The sequence below is a fragment of the Ceratotherium simum genome, chromosome 16, assembly GCF_057802395.1.
Source record: "Ceratotherium simum simum isolate JZ-2026a chromosome 16, ASM5780239v1, whole genome shotgun sequence".
NCBI classification, from domain to species: domain Eukaryota; kingdom Metazoa; phylum Chordata; class Mammalia; order Perissodactyla; family Rhinocerotidae; genus Ceratotherium; species Ceratotherium simum.
The window spans coordinates 20,272,106-20,291,328 of record NC_141915.1 but is presented as its reverse complement, the minus strand read 5'-3'; the positions used below and the strand labels follow the sequence as shown (position 1 = coordinate 20,291,328).

At 42.4% G+C, this 19,223-nt stretch overlaps 1 protein-coding gene across 6 annotated transcripts in view; it reads right to left on the bottom strand.

The window, feature by feature from the left end:
- Positions 1-7,114, bottom strand: part of NF1 (neurofibromin 1) — a 253,648-nt gene extending 246,534 nt beyond the window's left edge. For all 6 annotated transcript variants that reach the window (XM_004441909.3, XM_087440767.1, XM_087440768.1 and 3 more), the window contains exon 1: positions 6,590-7,114. In XM_004441909.3, coding sequence (XP_004441966.2) covers positions 6,590-7,114 — 525 coding nt within the window. The remainder of the gene's footprint in view (positions 1-6,589) is intronic.
- Between the last annotated feature and the right edge of the window lie 12,109 nt (positions 7,115-19,223).

Genomic DNA, 19,223 nt, shown 5'->3' with positions numbered 1-19,223 from the left:
AGCACAACCTCTGAGGGTGCTCTGTTTACTGAAGGCTCTACCACATAGTACGATACAGAAATTTACAAATTGCTGAACCCTTAAATTTAATTCAGTCTCTACAATGTAAAACACCTTAACTTTTCTATTCTTCAAGGTCAAAACAAACTTTGTTTCATCATTTCCTCTCCATTCTCAAGAAAATGGGGTATTCTAAAAGATGTCAGATGAAATAAGCCAATGTTTTATAAATACAATTCAATCCTCTGCAAAGAAAGAGTTTAAGATGGCCACATTCTACTTCAGTATTGATTCTAAGCCTTTTAACAGTTTAAGCTGACCACAAACCTCTTCTACTTCTTCTATAGAACATTCTCCTCCTTAAACTTCCTTTAAAAAATGAGCCTTCCTATATCTCCTGTCTCTTGTCTCATACACCCACAGACACACACAAAACCCCCAACGAAGAACAGACTGAGGCCTGAGGAACACGTTTTCAATTAACACATTGCTCACCCTTAAAAGCATGTTGTTATAATGCAACAATATAGAGTCTACAGAACCCCATAACACCAAATTTGAAGGCTAAAACAAAAATGTCTTATAGCAGCCTGAGTATTTTAAAGAACAAAGATGCAAAAATAAGGCATGCTTACTATATCACTAACTTTTCCTTTAAGGACAAAATTCTCCATGCTAAATATATCAAAAAAAAAAAAGAAGAAGCAGATTTAAGAATCTAATTTTTTATTGGTCAAAAAGTCAAATAAAATGAAGTGTAGTAAAATTTAAAATCAAATGTAACGATGTTGCTGGCCCAATTCACACAGCACCTTTTGATGTTTTTCTATTACACTTCCAAACTTGAAGAGCCATATAATACATATGCCACAAATTAGATGATAAAGCAAGAAAACAGTTTGATTACGGATATCCATGATGTATTACATAAGGATACTCTCAGTACCCTAAATGTTTGTCAATAAATGCTAAAGCAAGACATACAACGGCCGAGGTACATACGGGTGGAATATCCAGATACTAGTTAATCTCCCTTATCTATTATTGTGAAAACACAATAATCAGTAAGCTGTAAAGAAAATGTATAAATCTTACATTTGAAGAATTTTAGACTTTTCAAAGTGTTTCACGTTTATTATCCTATCAGACCATTGCAAAAAAATTTCCTTATGTAGAGACATACCAATAAAAGCAAGTGACAAATCCAAGATGACAAAAGTAGTTAATTAGATCTGAAACTTGATTTAAAAAACATGTTAGCTCCATGGGAAGAAATATTAAAAAAATAAAAATGTAAAAGTTCCTCCTTAAAGCTCTCTTTTTTTTAAAAAACCTATTCCCAGTTAAAATATCACCAACTTTAAGACCTAGGCTATGATAAACACTAAATTAAAATTTGGTTATTTACATTTAAAGCACAGCAAAAATTACCACCTTTTAGCCAGTCTATCTTTCAACCAGGATTCATATGAAAAACATCCCATCAATGATACACTGTGTGCTCATAACTGTGCTGGGCATTGGGGTGACTATAAGAGAATTCTAACAGAGGCTTCTTGCTTTTCAGAAAGTTTACACTCTATTTGATAAAAAGATAAGAGAAAAGAAAACAATGCTAAGCTGTGTTCAACCAACCCTCCTGAGGGGAGAAACCTTACAGGGTGGTTCTTCAGAACCACAGGTGACAAGCACACCAATAAGTGAGACTGCTGTGAGTTTAGTCTTAAAAAGACTTCATGGGAAAAATGAAGCTTCAGCTGGACACTGAAGGATGGACAGGAATTAGAAAAGCACACAGGAGAAATGAAAGCATTAAGGCAGGGGCCAGCATAAACAAGGGCAGAGAAGCAGGAATAAGCATGATACATACAGAAGAGACTGAGCCAACCTGCCTGGAACATAGGTGCATGCTGAGGCGTAATGAGAAATAGTTTGGTAAATTAAGTGGGGTCAGCTCCCAATAGACTGTTGTGGTACTGGGAGATGCTGTTCAAATATTAAAATCATCGAATATCTAAACTAGAAAGAGAACCTCAGAGACTTTCCAGTCAATTCTTTTCCGACAGATGAGGAAATATAGGATCCAAAGAGATCTAATGGTTAGCATAAGGACAGAGGCAGTAAACAGAACAAAACTCAGACTCCTGTTTAAGAACCCCAGTTCAGTGATGGGCAGTATGGAACGACAGAGAAAGCACGTCTGTCCAAGGATCGATGAGAACATCAATATATAAGGATCTGTAAGCATACATACAAGACAATACTGTGTCTTGGGAATTAGAGGAGACTGGTTTCCAAGAGTAATGGAACACCACACTGGCATTACAGTCGAGCAAAAACCACTATGTTTTGCCAGAAGGAATCACTTTCAAGAAAGCAGCAGTCCAGAAGGAGAGGAGAGGCAGAAGCTAGTTTTCAGGGCCAGTCCGGTGGCTTAGCGGTTAAGTGCACGTGCTCCGCTGCTGGCAGCCGGGGTTCGGATCCCAGGCGCGCAGCGACGCACCGCTTCTCCAGCCATGCTGAGGCCGCGTCCCACATGCAGCAACTGGAAGGATGTGCAACTATGACATAAACTATCTACTGGGGCTTTGGAGGAATGAATGAATGAATGAATGAATGAATGAATGAATGAATAAATAAATAAATAAAGCTAGTTTTCAGAGAGTTATAAAAGAAATGGGTGGATAAACAGTAGAGGCATCAGGTACCTGGCAACAAAAGGAAGAAAAAGATTGATCCACAGAGAGCTACAGGACCAAGTAGATGTTTAAGAGAAAAGAAATCTTAGAAAGTCTGAAGGTGAAAAGGAAGGAACTCACATAAAGAAAGACTAAATTAGATGCTAGATAAAGGGGGTGGAGGGGGGTTAGGGAGCACAGAGAACTAACTGAGGACCAGCGGGAAGAAATTTTTTAAAAGATGAGTTCCAGAATAAAGAATAAGCATTTTTTCTCACTCAACATAAAATACTCCTCACCAAAAGAGTATTCATTTTCAACTACTTATAAGGCCTTATAAAAATGGCCTTACAGATCAGGCTTTAAGAACAGGGCTAGGAGATTTTTTTTTAAGTCTAAAACAGCTTCAAAGTTTTACAAATCTATCTATTTGGCCAATTAACATGTGGATTGTAACTTCAAAGACACTTGCCAATCATTTTATACGTGAGTTTTACACCACTTATTCAAAGGACATTCCCATTAGCATTCAATTTACAACAACCAATATGCTATCATTACAAATCAAAAATCAGAGTTTATTCTCCAATGTGTTCTTAAAAATGATTTTTTTTGGCTTTTTATATACTGTTTTTATTTGACCAGATATGGAAAATGTAAGTGCTTAAATGAACATATGTAAACAAATCATTTGAGGACACCTTTTTTCAATTTCTTAAAAAACAAAACAAAACAACCTTCAAATGACCAGTTGAGAAACAAAGCCCTATAGAAACTGGTGGGGCAAACAGAGCTAGGCGGGGCATGTAAGAAGGTTCTCTCTAATTTGTTAAGTAACCTAGCTAATGAGCCACAATTTAAAGCTACATACCTAAAATGTGCAAATTTCAATTTAGAAACATACTATCCAGCACCATAAAGGCAGGTCAAGGAGAAGCAGAAGATACATAAGATAGATACATTCAGCTCTGGCTGTCCACCTTCACCACCGCAATTTCCCTAATCAAGGAGGTAATTACTTTTTAAATTCGTTAAGAATCATTCAACTTAGGCCATAAATATTAGGTTTAGGTGCAATACCAACAGGTTACAGGAATTTTATTTTACCCACTTGGAAACAAGGATTTGAGTTCAAAATGTCAAGATGGAACACTACCACTTCTTTTAACTTGGTCTACTGCACCAAGCTGCTGAGCACTACCCATCAGAGCACAAGATGTAATCAGCAGTGGCTAGTAATGCATTTCTGCTTTAATCACCACAAATATTAGAAGCCCAACCAAAACATCAATTCAATCATAAACAGAGTTGCCATCTTTAGACATGCACACGCTCTCTGGCTCCACAAACACATGGCTTAGCTGTAACAAAAAGAAGCAGTTTGACCTCCCTGGACCCAGTGAAACAAAGTATAGACAATATATCCAAAATTTAAAACTTTTAGAAAGAGTTAAAATGTGTAAGACTCTTATAGAAATATCTCTCACTAGATTCAGGGCTTTTTCTCCCCTGAATAAAAATGTAAACTCCTCTCCCTTAACTATACTTAATGGATTATTAAAACAAATCCTAAGAGATACGTATGAGAAAAAGTATCCCTACCTATCCAGTATTCAATGCTTTTCATACTGAGCCTCTTATCAGGTCTGCTATGTGACCTTGGAAAGTCATTGAACCTCTCTGTGCCTCAATTTTCTCACTTTCCAACCTCAAGGCAAACTCTATTTTGAATTAAACATTTATTACTTCTTATAATAATGTATATAAGTACCTTACGTTAAACACTGAAAATCCTTATACTTGTGTATCTTAAAGTCAGTGGGCTTTAACCTTGTAAGAGAAAAATACGAGGAATAATTTGTCCGATGTATCCTTCTCTTAATTACAACATAATGAATATATAAAAAATGGTTCTGTTTAAAACTCTTAAGTCCTTAATTTTTAACAGATGGTTGTGAGTTTGATTCCACAATACATATAACAAAACAAACAACAAATACTAAGGTCTTTTAACACCAGGGATAAAAAGAAAGAAACATTTACTTGTGTCACTGCACATAATCAAAATCATTCCTCTTTTAAAATTTAGAGGACTATCTTTTCCTATGTGGCACATAAGCCTAAAGATCAACAGGTAAAAAGTGAAAAAATACAGATAAAAAATTAACTGGAAAAAAACATTTTTTTTAATTGGGAACAACAATTATGGTGTGAATCTTTCAAATTCCTGGATCCAGATTATGCTGTCCACAAGGTTCAGCTTTGGGGTTCTTCTGTGTGCCTTTTAAATTCTTTTTTTAAATTACACAGAGAAAGTCTTTTCTATCAAGTTTTAAATCTAATGTTCTACCAATAATACAATCCAATATACGCAGTAACATTTTACTTCCTCCAATGAAACCAGGTACAGTTGGTTTAGATGCTTTTTGGTCTGGAAGCAGAAGGATGGATGAAACAACTCCAAGTCTCCTACAGCCTCATAATTCTATTTTATCTATGTAGTTTCTTCTCAAATTTCTTCTCAATTCCTCTGCCTATTCCCAAATATCCTCCAGGTAGGTCAGAAACACTATGAGTCCTGTAAGGAAATGCTTATGGATCAAATAGAAGAGGAGCCCTCCTCCTCCCTCCATTCAGCTTTCATAATCAGTTTTATGATTATGTTCAGTAAACGAAATAGATTGACTCAATCTTAAACAGTTCAGTCATCACAGGAAGCCCATGGTAGAACTACATCTGCAAAAAGCATCCCTTTAAACCATCCCCAACCACCTAGAGCAACACAAAGTTAAACTAATTCCCAATGACAAAAGGCTACATGTGCATTCATTCTGATCAGCCCCAGGATTTAGTGTGTGAAGCTCAGGGAATAAAAAGGCACCTCCCCAAGCTATGAAACTTTTTTTTCCCATCCCAAACATTCTCAATGAAAGTTCTCTTGTCATCCAAGAGGTGAGAGTTAAAAACGACAACAACAAAACACTAGCAGAACGATCGGCTCCAGGACCACATCCCAGCTGTCTTTGCTCCCTGTTGTCGCTGGCTCAGATGCAGTTTCCCACTTTCCCTTCATCCTTCTCCCCTTACCTCCCAAGATTCTCACTCAAGAAAGCAATATTCACATTCTCAGACCGCCAGCAAAATAAAGGGAGAAACTGCCACTATCAAGGAGGGAAAAAGGAGGAAAATATTTCAGCAGCATGAGGGAACAAGAACCATGTTTCTACTGCAAACGGCAATGTAAAAGGCAGTCTGGTGTCATCAGGATATGGGGGGACGCCCGTGTGGGGCATCAAAAAGATGTGCAGTGTGTGTGCACTTGGAGCTGGGGCAGGCTGAGACGATGGAGCAGAAAGTATGAAAACCTGCGCTTTCCCTGCTTTCTTCTACTCTTCCCCCTCCAAGAGAGGAAGCTGAAGAAACGGGGGGAGGGGCGGGATGTTATCGTTCTCCTATTTGGGGTACCCAAGATGGGCCTTAGAGTTCCTTCAGTTACTCACCTCAGTTAGGGAGGTCCACAAAGGGAAGAGGAAACCCGTAAATGTTACCCACCTCCGTTCAAAAAAAAAAAAGTAAGGGAGGGGGATGATTAAATCCAGATGGAGAGCCCCCGAAAGCGCCCCCAGGTCACTCATCCCCATTAGCCAGCGGAAGGGCTGGGATAAAGGGGATGGAGGGTCGGAGGGGTGGTCAGGGAGAGGCCCCAACCCCCGACTTAGGAGGGAAGGGGAGCCCGAGCTCCCAGCCGTCCCCTCCTTCCCCGAACCTCCCCCCAGGCCACCCCCACTTATCCCCCCTTCCTTTCCTCCCGAGCCTGAGGCAGCGGGGGAGGCGGCCGCTCCTTCCTCCCCTCACCCACTCCGTCCCCACCCCCACTCGCTCCCACCTCCCGCCCGCCACGGGCCCGTTACCTGCTCGTCGAAGCGGCTGACCACGGCCTGGACCCATTCCACCGGCCTGTGCGCGGCCATGTCCTCCCCGCGGCCGGGGGGCGGCGGAGGGACGGGTCGGCCGGCGCCCAGGGCCGGGAAGAGGGCGGGGAGCGGGGCCTGAGGTGAGGGAAGAGGCGAGGAGAGGGTCTGAGGAGTGCAGGCTCCCGGCGTTCCCACGGGGGTGGGGATGGGGGGCCTGCGCCGCGCCGGGAGGGGGAGAGGGGAAGGGGGCGTTGGCGAGGAGGCTGGGGGGAGGGGGACGGGGGAGGGGGACCCGGGGAGGGGAGGGGGCCTCTTGGTCGCTCTCCCCACTAGCGCCGTCTCCCCACAGCCATCACAGTCCGAGACGCCGCCATGACACCCCACCGGAAGTGGGATCCTTTCCACGGCCCGGGGAGAGGGAGAGCGAGCGAGCTCGAGATTGAGAGCGCGGCTGGGAAAGGGGAGGGGGAAGCGAGAGGGAAGGGGGCCTCCCGCGCATGCGCCCGCACTGGCCGGTTTCATTAATGAAAAAGCGAGTCCTCCTGGAGGTGACGTCACCTAACTCCTCCGGGCCCGGCGGCGCGCGTCCCTCACCGCCGCCGGGCTCACCTAGACTCTGGCTCTGGGTTCAGCGGACGCGAGTCCGAGCTGACCCGGCTGCATCCGCTCCCATCCCCACCGCCACCTCAGGCTCCCCCTCCCCCGCCGGCCTCCGGGTTTGGATTGCTCCCCGGGTTGGAAGTTAGGGCGCCCCGGGGCTAGCATTTCTCCCAGCGCGCAGATCTCTGCCGCTGATCTGGGGAGGCTGTGCACAGCCCTAGTCTGCCTTAGGCTCTCACAAGAAACAAGGCACACAACCTCAGGTTTTCAGGTTCTTCGTAGCTACTACAGACTGCTGAGAAACAAGAAAAAGTAAGGCCAAGAGAGATTCAGTGATTTTTTTTTTTTTAACTTTCTCTTAAATCCCAATGCTACTAGACCCAGTGGCAAAGTACTCAAATTCCGGAATCCCAGTCCAGACTTCCTCTGCTGAACTGATAGGCACCCAGGTTAATAAAACTTTTGCACAGTTGATAATAGATTCAAGTTTCACCATCCTCAAAAAGCCTTTAAGGGCTTTGCATACATTATTAATTCAACACATTCATCATCTCATTTAAGTCTTTCAACGAGCCTTTCCAATAGGTATCATTACTCTCATCTAACTGGTGAGGCTAGGTCACAAGAGGTTCCATGATTTGCCCGAAGTCACAGAGTCGGTAGGCAGCAGAGTCAGAATGCAAACCCAGGTGGTTTGACCTCAAAGACAATAAAGACAGACTGCGGCTCTCCTGAAACAAAGGTGTTCCCTATGCCCCCAATACCAGAGATTCAATGATTTCATGTGGAATTGGAACATGCCAGTTTTCCAGGAAGAGGATTACATCCAAAACAATGGATGATCTATCTATATCCGACATGTACTTTGGAATGAGTTATTTTTAAGTTTATCTTCCTCAGTATGCTTTACTTAGGCTAATGTTAAAGTGAGTTTACACATTCTGGGAGCACACTAATTAACAGCCAGTTAGGCCACATACAGGGATACTAACTGGGTGACAAGGCAGAGCGAAACCAAAATTTTAATTTTACCACAGAAAATCCACAAAGCCAACAGCACATATACAAAGAAATGTATCTGAGAGAAGTTTCCAATTTCTGCTGACTGGTAATTGTCCAAAACACATATTCAATTAATTAATATTTTATTCTGCTAGAACAAGAGCACAGAGTCTGGATAGTTCTTTAGTCTTGCCTAAGTCTTGCCTCCTCTGAGTGTCAAGCCACTCATTACACTTAGAGGTCTAGACTTCACCTTCCTCTCCAGTTAAATTCATTCAGTTCTGCTGAACCAATATTAAGTGCCCAAATGCCTATTATATATACCATGCATAGTACAGCAGGCATTCTAAACAAATATGCTGAAGAAGGTAATGCATAGAGACTGTGGTGAGCTAAGGAGCACATCCCCCCATGTAGAGGAGCAGCTGTCACTCAGCTCCAGTCAATTGCTGCTGTACAGGAATGTTGACATAATGTTACTAGATCTTCTGGTCACTCAAGAGAAGCTGGAGATCTGAACTTACATATAAACTCTTCCAATTTTTACATAATGGCAGCCAATTCACATTTTTTAAAACACGGTACAGCCAAACAAAATACAGCTGCTATTTGAACTTAGCCCACAGAGCACCAGTTTGACTAGCTCTGGTCTCGTGGAAAGACATGGGCTTCAGAGTAGAATAGAATTAGATTTGTATCCTAACATCCCCCATTCTGCACTGTCCAACACAAGAGTGTTTAGGGGAACTACTCGTGTTTGGTGTAGTTTTAAATGCATCTCTTTCATTCATCCTCTGTTTTTCAGTCAGGCAACAATCTCTGCCAATTTTTTCTTCAAGCATCTTGTTCCGGTGGCATTCCCTCCATTCTCCCCATTCCCCCCACCTCCTGCATACCAAGGAGCGTTGGGACTCCTCAGGAGTGAGGCGCCCATTTCCCCAGCTGCTGGGAGTGTATGTGGCCCTCAGCTCTTAACTGAATCCCTTTCCAGGAACTGCCCTCAGCAAGAGAGCTACTTCCAACCAGATCCCGCCACACCCCAGGAAAGCCTGCACAAAGGACTGGTAGATGCAGGCCTCAGGGTGGGACCTCCCTGAAGAGCTCTCCCTGCTCCAGGGCCCCCTTAAGGGATCAGCTCAAGTCTTTGCTGCAACTGCATTTAGTTCAACTTCTCTTTCTGCTCAATCCTACTCCTTTCACACCCACACAATGTTGATCCCAAGGGTATTACCTAATAACTTTCCTTCTTGCAAATCTCCATCTCAGGGTTGGTTTTCCAGAGAATCTGAACGAAACCAATTAGTCCCATGAGTGTGGTCTGATCCAGTGGAGCTGAATGTCCCGCTGGCCAGCTGGCAGTGAGGCCTCCAGGTGAAGCCCTGATAGGCCCTGGCATGCTGGAGCAGTACAACTGTTAAAACTTTCAGCAGCAGTAATGGAATGGGTGAATGGGATGTATACCAGAGCAAGAATGCACTGATAGATGCAATATATCAGGCATTTTTAAAATATGGGGGAAATAGCAATTTAAGAACTGTGGGACTGGATAGCTATTGATAGAGTAAATCTAAGCTTTAGAGAAAGACAATGAAAAGTTGAGGGTGATTAATCACCAATTAAAGGCTAAGGATGAAAGCTAGAGTGCCTCCTTAGCAGCATATAAATGAAGTGTGGGGGGGGTGTTGGTTGGGATCAGAAAGAGCTGACAATTACACCCAGGACTTAATTATAAGAATAGTAGAACTCCAGAAAGGTTGAATTCTTAGTTCTGGCAAGTCTGCTATGCCAAGGTCAGGGCCGTGGCTGGGAAGAAGTAGGATCCTGACACTTTATATGGGGCATCTGGGTCAATGCACTTAAAACCCTTAAAACCTCGCATCACCCTGAACACTCTGGGTTCGTAGAAGTGCCCCACCCCCCTTGTTTGAAAATGAGGAAGTAGGGCCGCCCTGTGGCTTAGCGGTTAAGTGCGCGCGCTCCGCTACTGGCAACCCAGGTTCTGATCCCAGGCGCGCACCGACGCACCCCTTCTCCGGCCATGCTGAGGCCGCGTCCCACAGACAGCAACTAGAAGGATGTGCAACTACAACATACAACTATCTACTGGGGCTTTGGGGAAAAAAGAAAAAAGGAGGAGGATTGGCAATAGATGTTAGCTCAGAGCCGGTCTTCCTCAGCAAAAAGAGGAGGATTAGCGTGGATGTTAGCTCAGGGCTGATCTTCCCCACAAAAAAAAAAGAAAATGAGGAAGTATCTACCTTGCAAGACAACACATTAGATCTTAAGATCTTAAGATCTACCTGCACTTTCCTCCTGTCTACCAGACCAATAACTAAGGTCAAGTTACAAAATAACCTCACTTAGGAAATGCTGGACCTGCCAAAGGAGGAGAGGCACTATATCCTGAAGGAACTAAAGGACCTAGCTAACATATGTATCTGCAGAAGCTGGGAACGTATGTATGGGAATGGGTACCCAGGGTGCTGAACTGGGGTGGGAGGAAGAGTTTATTGATATGCACATGTTCCTATACTACAGTATTTACATCCTGGCAAGGACCCCAGGAGATAGTGCTAATGGATTGCTAGGAAGGCTCTAGGAAGCTTGGAGAAAGCAACGGCTTACACTAGGCAAAATAGAAAGGCCAGAACCATCATGGCAGACAATAGAAAGGAGCAAAAGACTCAGAGAAGGGGGCATGCTAGAGTGGATATATTATGTACATCCCACCTGCTGCCTATGTTCTGCCATTTATCCCAAGCAATAAGGAATGTGCTAGAAATGACATTAGCATCACTCAGAAGCTCAGTGGTGCTATCCTCTGTAGGCCAGGGCTGATGGTAGAAGATATTGTTATAGAGTTAGGCTCTCTAGTAGCAATAGGCGTGGTAGGATCGTGAAGAAATAGAGACCAGGTGGTAGCACTTAACCAGCAGAAGCAAGGTTAAGCAGCATTGTTACAAGTGGCAAGATTCAAGTGGCAACCAAGGGGACACGACCCACGGAGAGCTATGGAGATAGTTAACAGAACACTGTATACCTAGAGAAGACTCAGATGGGCAGCCAATCACGGTGCAATGTGTACACCTTTTAAAACTCAAGGATGGATGAGGAGGAGGCTGAGGGACCCTGCCCCATGAAAAGACACAATCTTTTGCCTGGTTTCTGGACCTCAGCCAATTTTCAGACCCAGAAGCTAGTGATTGAAGAAGACTGGGTTCTTAGCAAGTATATATAATAATGAGTCCTCTGGTCCTCCTTAAATATAATTAGCATAGACATACTTGGCAGTTGGCAGAAGCCCCACCTTAGTTCTTTGGCCTGGGGGGTAAGAGCTGTCATAGTGGGGAAGGCCAAGAGGATGCTTCTGAAACTGCCACCATCAATGTAGCCAAGATTCTAAATTTCTAAAAACCTGTATTCCCTGGGAGAATGATAGAGATTAGAGTGCATGTACAGAGTAGCCACTGTGGCAGGGATGGAGACTATGCGTGGGCCCAACAGTGTGGGCTCCCACTTACCAAGGCTGATCTCGCTACTGATGGCACCAAGTGCCCAACCTGCCAGCAACAGAGACCGAAACTCAGTCTCTGGTATGGGACCATCATCTCGCAAGGAAACCAACCAGCCAGCTGATGGCAAGTTGACTTCCTCCACTCTGGAAGGAAAAGTAATTTGTCTTGACTGGAATAGGCGCATATTCTGGATATGGGTTTGCTTTTCCTGCCCACAGGGTTTTGTTTTGTTTTGTTTTTTTAGCTAGCACCACTGTCTAAGGACCTATAGAATGTTTGATCCCCTGACACAAAATCCTATATAATATAGCATTGGGCCAAAGAAACCTCTTTACAGCAAAAGAGATGTGTGCAGCTGTGAGTACATGACCATGATGTCTATTGGTCCTATATCATACCACAATAGCCAGAAACTGCTGGCCCAATAAGGCGATGGAATGGCCATTTGAAGGTATAAGTGAGGAGCAGCTTAGAGATGATACTCTGAGAGGATAGGGCACCATCCTCCAGGACAAAGAATGCATCCTAATCAATGACCACTATAAAGTGTTACGTCTCTAGTAGGTAGAAATCGTGGACCCAGGAGCTGAGGGGGTAGAAAGAGTGGCCCTGTTTAGCGTCATCCCCAGTGATCCACTTGGGGAATTTGTGCTTCCCATCCCCACAACTCTGGGCTCTGCAGGTTTAGAGATCCTGGTTCCCAAAGGGGGAACACTTTCACCAGGGGTCACAGCAATAGTACCATTAAAGCTTAAGTTATGGCTGCCTCCCAGGCACTTTGGGCTGCTCATACTAAGACACCAGCAGGCAAGGAAAGGAGTCACCATCCCAGCAGGGATAATTACCCTAATCTTCAGGAAGAAGGAGAGCTGCTATTACACAATGAGGGGCAGAGAAGAACATGTTTGTGATCCCAGGGGTATCTCTTGGTACTCCCTTGTTCAATTATGATGGTAAATGGACAAGTGCAGCAGCCACATCTGAAAAGGGTGTGGTGACTAGGGGCACAAGTGTTGGACGATAGTGGACGCCATAGTGTCCAAAGCCAGACTCTGTTTCTGCTAAAGGTGGCCAACTGACCCAATTCTGCCAATGAGATATAAGCAGAATTCTACTGGGTGGGGTTTCCAGAAAACTATTGTTTTCCTGATTAAAAAACAACAGACTCAGCTGGCATGCATGAAGCTTTGTCATTTGCTTTTCATTCTTCTCCTTCTTCCCGCTGAGAACACAGATTCAAAGTCCCGAGGTGAAGCAGCCATTTTGCAAGAGATGGAAACTAAAGAAAGACTGGGTCCTTGACACTTCCTCAAGCAGTGATATGGGCCCTGAACTGCCTGCCCACAGAGTTCTGGTTACATAAGGAAAATAAAACCTCCATTTGGTTAAGCATGTGGGCACAGGTTTCAGTTACATGCAGCTGAGTGCAACCCTAACTGACACCAGTGGATAGTAAGAAATGGGCAGAGAGAGGAGCATAGCAGCTGCTGAATGGAGACCCAGAGGAATGGAAGGAGAGGTGACTTTCCAAAGTGTTACTGTGGGTTGTAATTTGAATAATGTACATAGGAATTAGCTTCATTTTGGTTGTGAGGTTCTTTCTCTGAATGCAATATCACCCTAAAACTGGGCCACATAAGGCCTAGGACTTATTTGGGTTATTTACCATTAGATAAATATGTCACCAGTAGTAGTAGTAGTAGTGTCATTAGAATTATTATAATAAAACACTGTAATAGGAACACGGGGAGGGGGCACAAAGAGAAATGAGAGATAGAAGTGGATTCTATCATGCCTTCACTCTTTTTATCTGGGCCTGAAATAATTTTTCTTCTCTCTATCCTTTAAAGCCCACCTTAGCCAGACAGAGAAAGACAGATACTGTATGGTATCATTTATATGTGGAATCTAAAAAAAAAAAAAAATGTTGAACTCATAGAGTGGAATGGTAGCTGCCAGGGGCTGGGCGAAGTGGGGAGATGTTGGTCAAGAGGTATAGACTCTCTGTTACAAGATGAATGAGTTCCGAGGATCTAATGTACAGCATGGTGACTGTAGTTTATAATACCGTATTGTATACTTGAAATTTGCTAAGAGAGTAGATCTTAAGCATTCTCACCAAAAAAGAAAAAAAGTAACTGTGAGGTGATGGATATATTAATTAACTTGGTTGTGGCAGTCATTTCACAATGTATAGGTATATCAAATGACCCCATTGTACACTTTAAATACATTACAATTTTGTCAATTATACCTCAATAAAGCTGGGGTGGGGGGAAAGCTACTTTCATCCTCCCATGGCTGAACTTGCCCTGGCCATTCCAGTCCTTAATCCCCTGACCTTTAAAGCATGCATAGTCATCTTGTCTTCACCTCAGGTGTGCTAGGCTTCTAGCTCCTGGCAAAACCAAACCACAGGAGAACCGTAATAAATTTGTTTTGAACGATTAATCAAAGGGGAGCAGCTGGAAACAATTAATTACTGGCTAATTTTATCAACTGCCTAGGTAACAAAAGCTACGAGAGACTCATCCTATGTGAATGTTTTGGTCCAGCCATTAAAAGGTAAGTTATAAAGAGCTGAGAAAGAAATGTTTTTCCTTCAGTCTTTAGTAATATAGTCTCCCGAACTTTAGTTTCAGAGAATTCTGCTTCTATTATTCATTTCTTTATTCATTCACGAATGTCTATTGCAGCTAAATGTTAGATGGGACTTGTAACAGAAGATTCAGTCCTTGCTCTGAAGAAGTATAATTATGAAAGATAAGACAGATCTCTAAGTAACTATCATAGGTGACAGAATAATAGAAACTTCCTGTCAAGAAGTGCTTACAAGATGTCAGGCACTATGCTATGCATTAATATACAACATCATTTTTAAAGTCCATACAAACATATGAGGTAGATATTACTAGCCCTATTTTAAAAGTAAGATGTGATGAGGCTGGTAGTTAAATCCAGCTGTCTGACTGCAGGTCCATGCTCTTAACCATCATACAGCATTGTCCAGAGAAGGTTTCTTGGAATACTCATCTCTCAAAATGTTCCATGGCCAGATGAGTTTGAGAAATGCTATGCACTCTAGCTCCTTATTGCAATTCATAGCGTCATTTTGCATTATAGTGTAATAGTTCAGGCCAGTGGTACCCAAACTTTTTTGAAGGCACATTCCTATCAGTAAAAAAATTCAAGCACCCATGCCCAGTACCGGTTTATTTATTTACTCGAACATTCTACACCTATTCTAAACTACTCAATTTTATTTTAATTAATAATATATTACTTTTTGTTCTTGCTAAAATGTCTACTATTACCCATATTTTACTGGTATGTAATATATTATAAAACATAAAATATCATTAATGTTGTTGATAATAATGATTTTACTAAAAGTATTATGATTAGATTTGTTTTATTATTTCTCAGCATCTTGATTTATTGATCTTTTAAAGTTCTGGTTCTAAAGTTCAGTTTATTTTGTCACTTCTTTAATGGCTACCATAACTGAAAACTTCCCTCTAAAAGATTATATACATATCTATTATATATATATAATATATATATGTGTGCGTATATATATATAACTGAATTTGTCATTGGCTGTGCTTACTATGTAATGATATTAATTTTTCAGCCCTATTCACTCATTCCACCAGAGTGCTACTGCTCTTGTAATGTAATTAGTGTATTTCCATTTTCCCTGAGGTCTATCAGTTGTTTCTCTAAACTAACAAATGGGTTCAAAATCCACTGAAACATTTCTTTCTAACCTTAAATGGGTTATAAATTTTTATTTCCAACTTTTTTTTGTGTGTGTGAGGAAGATCAGCCCTGAGCTAACATCCATGCTAATCCTCCTCTTTTTTTGCTGAGGAAGACCGGCTCTGAGCCAACATCTATTGCCAATGCTCCTCCTTTTTTTCGCCAAAGCCCCAGTAGATAGTTGTATGTCATAGTTGCACATCCTTCTAGTTGCTGTATGTGGGACGCGGCCTCAGCACGGCTGGAGAAGCGGTGCGTCGGTGTGTGCCGGGGATCCAAACCCAGGCACCAGTAGCGGAGTGCGCACACTTAGCCACTAAGCCACAGGGCCGGTCCCTATTCCAAGTTTTAAAAGTGTGCAGCTATGAGAGTTTTTATAGGTACACACTTAAGTTTTTAGCAACAAATCACATAACTATGAAATATTTAAAGATCTGTTTTCAGATCTTGATCATTGTCAAACAACACCTTTTGTCTTCAGGTCACAATGTGTGTATGTTAATATTTAGAGTACTACTGACAGCGTCTGGCCTTCATAGAAAAGCTTGGCAAATTTAGTTTATTTGAATCTAGATAATGTAATCTATAGATCCACTTAATTAGGCACAGGTAAACTGCACAATGGTGAAAGTGGATAAATGAATGAGGGCATCGCAGACAGTGCGTCTATGCTGTGGACCCCACTCTTGGAGAATTGAGAGCAGCAGGAGAAAAGATAGACATAACAAAGAATTGGCTACCTCCCCTCCTTTCTCTGACCATATCCTCCCTCCAAGACTAAGTTGTTAACAAGAGAACAGCCAACCAGGAGCTCCTCCTGGGGTAAGAAGGAGAGCAGCCATGATTAAAAGGTAACTCCTGGTACCAGCATGAGGACAGATCTATAAAGCAATGGAATAGAATTGAGAATCCAAAATAAACTTTCACACTTACAGTCAATTGATTGTCAATGCGGATGCCAAGACAATTCAATGGGAAAAAAATAGTCCTTTCAACAAATGGTGCTGGGACAACTGGTTAGCCACATGCAAATGAGTGAAGTTGGACCCCTACCTCACACCACATGCAAAAATTAACTAAAAATGGATCACAGATCTAAATGTAAGAGCTAAAACTCTAGAACTCCTAGAATAAAACAAAGGAGTAAATCTCTGTGACCTTGGACTAGGCAATGGTTTCTTAGATATGACACCAAAGCAAAGCAATTAATGTAAAAAATAGATAAATAGGACTTCATCAAAATTAAAAAAAAAAAAAAAACTTTTGTGCTTCAAAGGACACCATTAAGAAAGTGAAATGACAACTCACAGAATGGGAGAAAATATTTCCATATCATATGTCTGATAAGGGACTTGTAGCTAGACTATATAAAGAACTCTTACAACTCAACAATACCAATAACAAAACCATCCAATTAAAAAAATGGGCAAAAGATCTGAACAGACATTTCTCCAAAGAAGATATGCTAATGGCCAATAAGCACTAAAAAAGATGCTCAACATCTTTTAAGCCATCAGAGAAATGCAAATCAAAACCACAATGAAGTATCACTTCATACCTAATAGGATGGCTATAGCACAAAAGACAGATAATAATGTTGGCACAGTTGTGGAGAAATTGAAACCCTCATACATTGCTTGTGGGAATATAAAACAGTGCAGCCACTTGAGAAAACGTTTTGGCAGTTCTTCAAAAGATTAAACATAGAGCTATCATATGACCCAGCAATTCCACTCCTAGGTATATACCCAGCAGAAATGAAAAAACATATGTGCACATAAGATTTGTACAGCAATGTTTATAGCAGCATTATTCCTAACAGCCCCAAACTGGAAACAACCCAAAGATTCATGAACTGATGGATGGATAACCAAAATGTGGTATATTCATACCACAGAATAGTATTCAGGCATAAAAAGGAATAAAGTACTGACACATGCTACAACATGGATGAACCTTGAAAACATGATGCTAAGTGAAAGAAGTCAGTCACAAAATAGCATATTGTATGATTCCATTTATATGAAATGTTCATAAAAAGCAGATCCATAGAGACATAAAGTGGATTAGTGATTGCTTAAGGAGGGGGGCAAGGGTGTTGGGGAGAAATGAGGAGTGACTGCTAATGGGCATGAGGTTTCATTTTGAGGGGATGAAAATGTTCTAAAATTGTTTGTGGTGATGGTTGCACAACTCTGTGAATATACTAAAAAATATTCAATGGTATACTTTAAATGGATGAATTGTGTCACAAGTGAATTACATCTCCATAAAGCTGTTATTTTTTTTTTAAGTAACTCTCCATTGTTCTCATAGGCAAAATTAGAAAGGTACTAAACCCTATTGTGCATCATAAGGGGTCCTAAGGATTTCAAGGGAAAGGGGAAGCATCTTGTTAATGAAGGAAAAGTTTTCTCCTTGATTAATGACTACTTGGGGAGATATTCTTACATCTGATCTAACAAGTTCCCAAGTCACTGACATAGCCATGTTTGCTGCAGCTCACATTGAAGGGAATAGCAAAAAGGTAATCTGACACAGATGACCCACACCCATCCAGAGTCACAAGCCCTGGTGAGCCAGAGCCCCTCCTACCTCTACTGGGTGTGCAGGTTGTAGTTGTCCAAGCATGGCTGATAGCCCTGCTGGGTTCCTGCTCTGATTGAAGAATTGTCTGGAGAGAGAAGGGGGATGGAGTAGATCCTTCCCAGTGGTTTCCAGTGAAGTAAGGAGGTTTTTCCAACAGTCTTGTAGTAGAAGATGCTTGAAAGAGTGGCACACTCAGGGCTGGGCCTTAGGAGAACCTCCACCCCCACCCCGTGAAGGCCTAACCCTGTGCTACTTTCCTCTTGACTCTGGGAGAATCAAATTCCCCAAGAGCTTTAACCTTTCCTCTACTAAATTTCAATTCCCTTTCCAATGGGCCCAATACAACAGTAAAGCGAGCTGATTGTATCTGCACAGTCTGCAGTGGTTGTGACCAAGGGGATGACCTGCCCCCTCTCCCACTCCCCAGCGCAGCCTTGAAGAGAAGACTAGACTCTTCTCCTATCAAGGGGACTAGATCAGGCTTGGAGTTAGAGTTAGCCGACCACTGTGGAGCGAGCTGTGGTCCTCAGCAGAGCTGAGAGCAGTGGGAAACAAGTCCGTGACCATAAGAAGTGCTCATAAATGGACAACTCAAGATACATAAAGCCAAGCTTTCCATTTATCCCTATATGTTAGAAGAAGCTGACCTCTGGAGGGCAAGTGAATATTTGGGTCAGAAAATGCAAAATATGGCTACAGAGCACCTAGGAGGCCAGGTTGGCTGGAATACAGTCTAGGAGAGTAGAAGATAGAGCCGTGCATGGGGCCATTCTGGGCAAAGCCCTGGAGGCCTGGCTGAGAAATTGGAACTCACTGCTCATAGCCCCAAAGTACAAAAGATGGTTGTTACCCAAGTACAAAGCCACAGCTATGTCATTAACCTGGGATCTCAGAAAAGAATATATTCCTTATCTTCTGTAGAAATCGAAGACAGAGGTTCATTTTTGGCTCCACCTGTATAATTCCAAATGTGTGAATAACTTTGTACACGTCAGGCTCTTGGTTGCATGCATCAGAAGCCACCTGCAGCTGACCTAAACAGAAAGGGAGTATACTGGAAGGATATGGCTGGGTCACAGAATGGGTGGGGAGGCTGGGTGACTGGTCCCAGGAAACAGGCAGGAACCAAAGGAGGTGAGTCAGCAGGAAACCAGCCAAAGAAG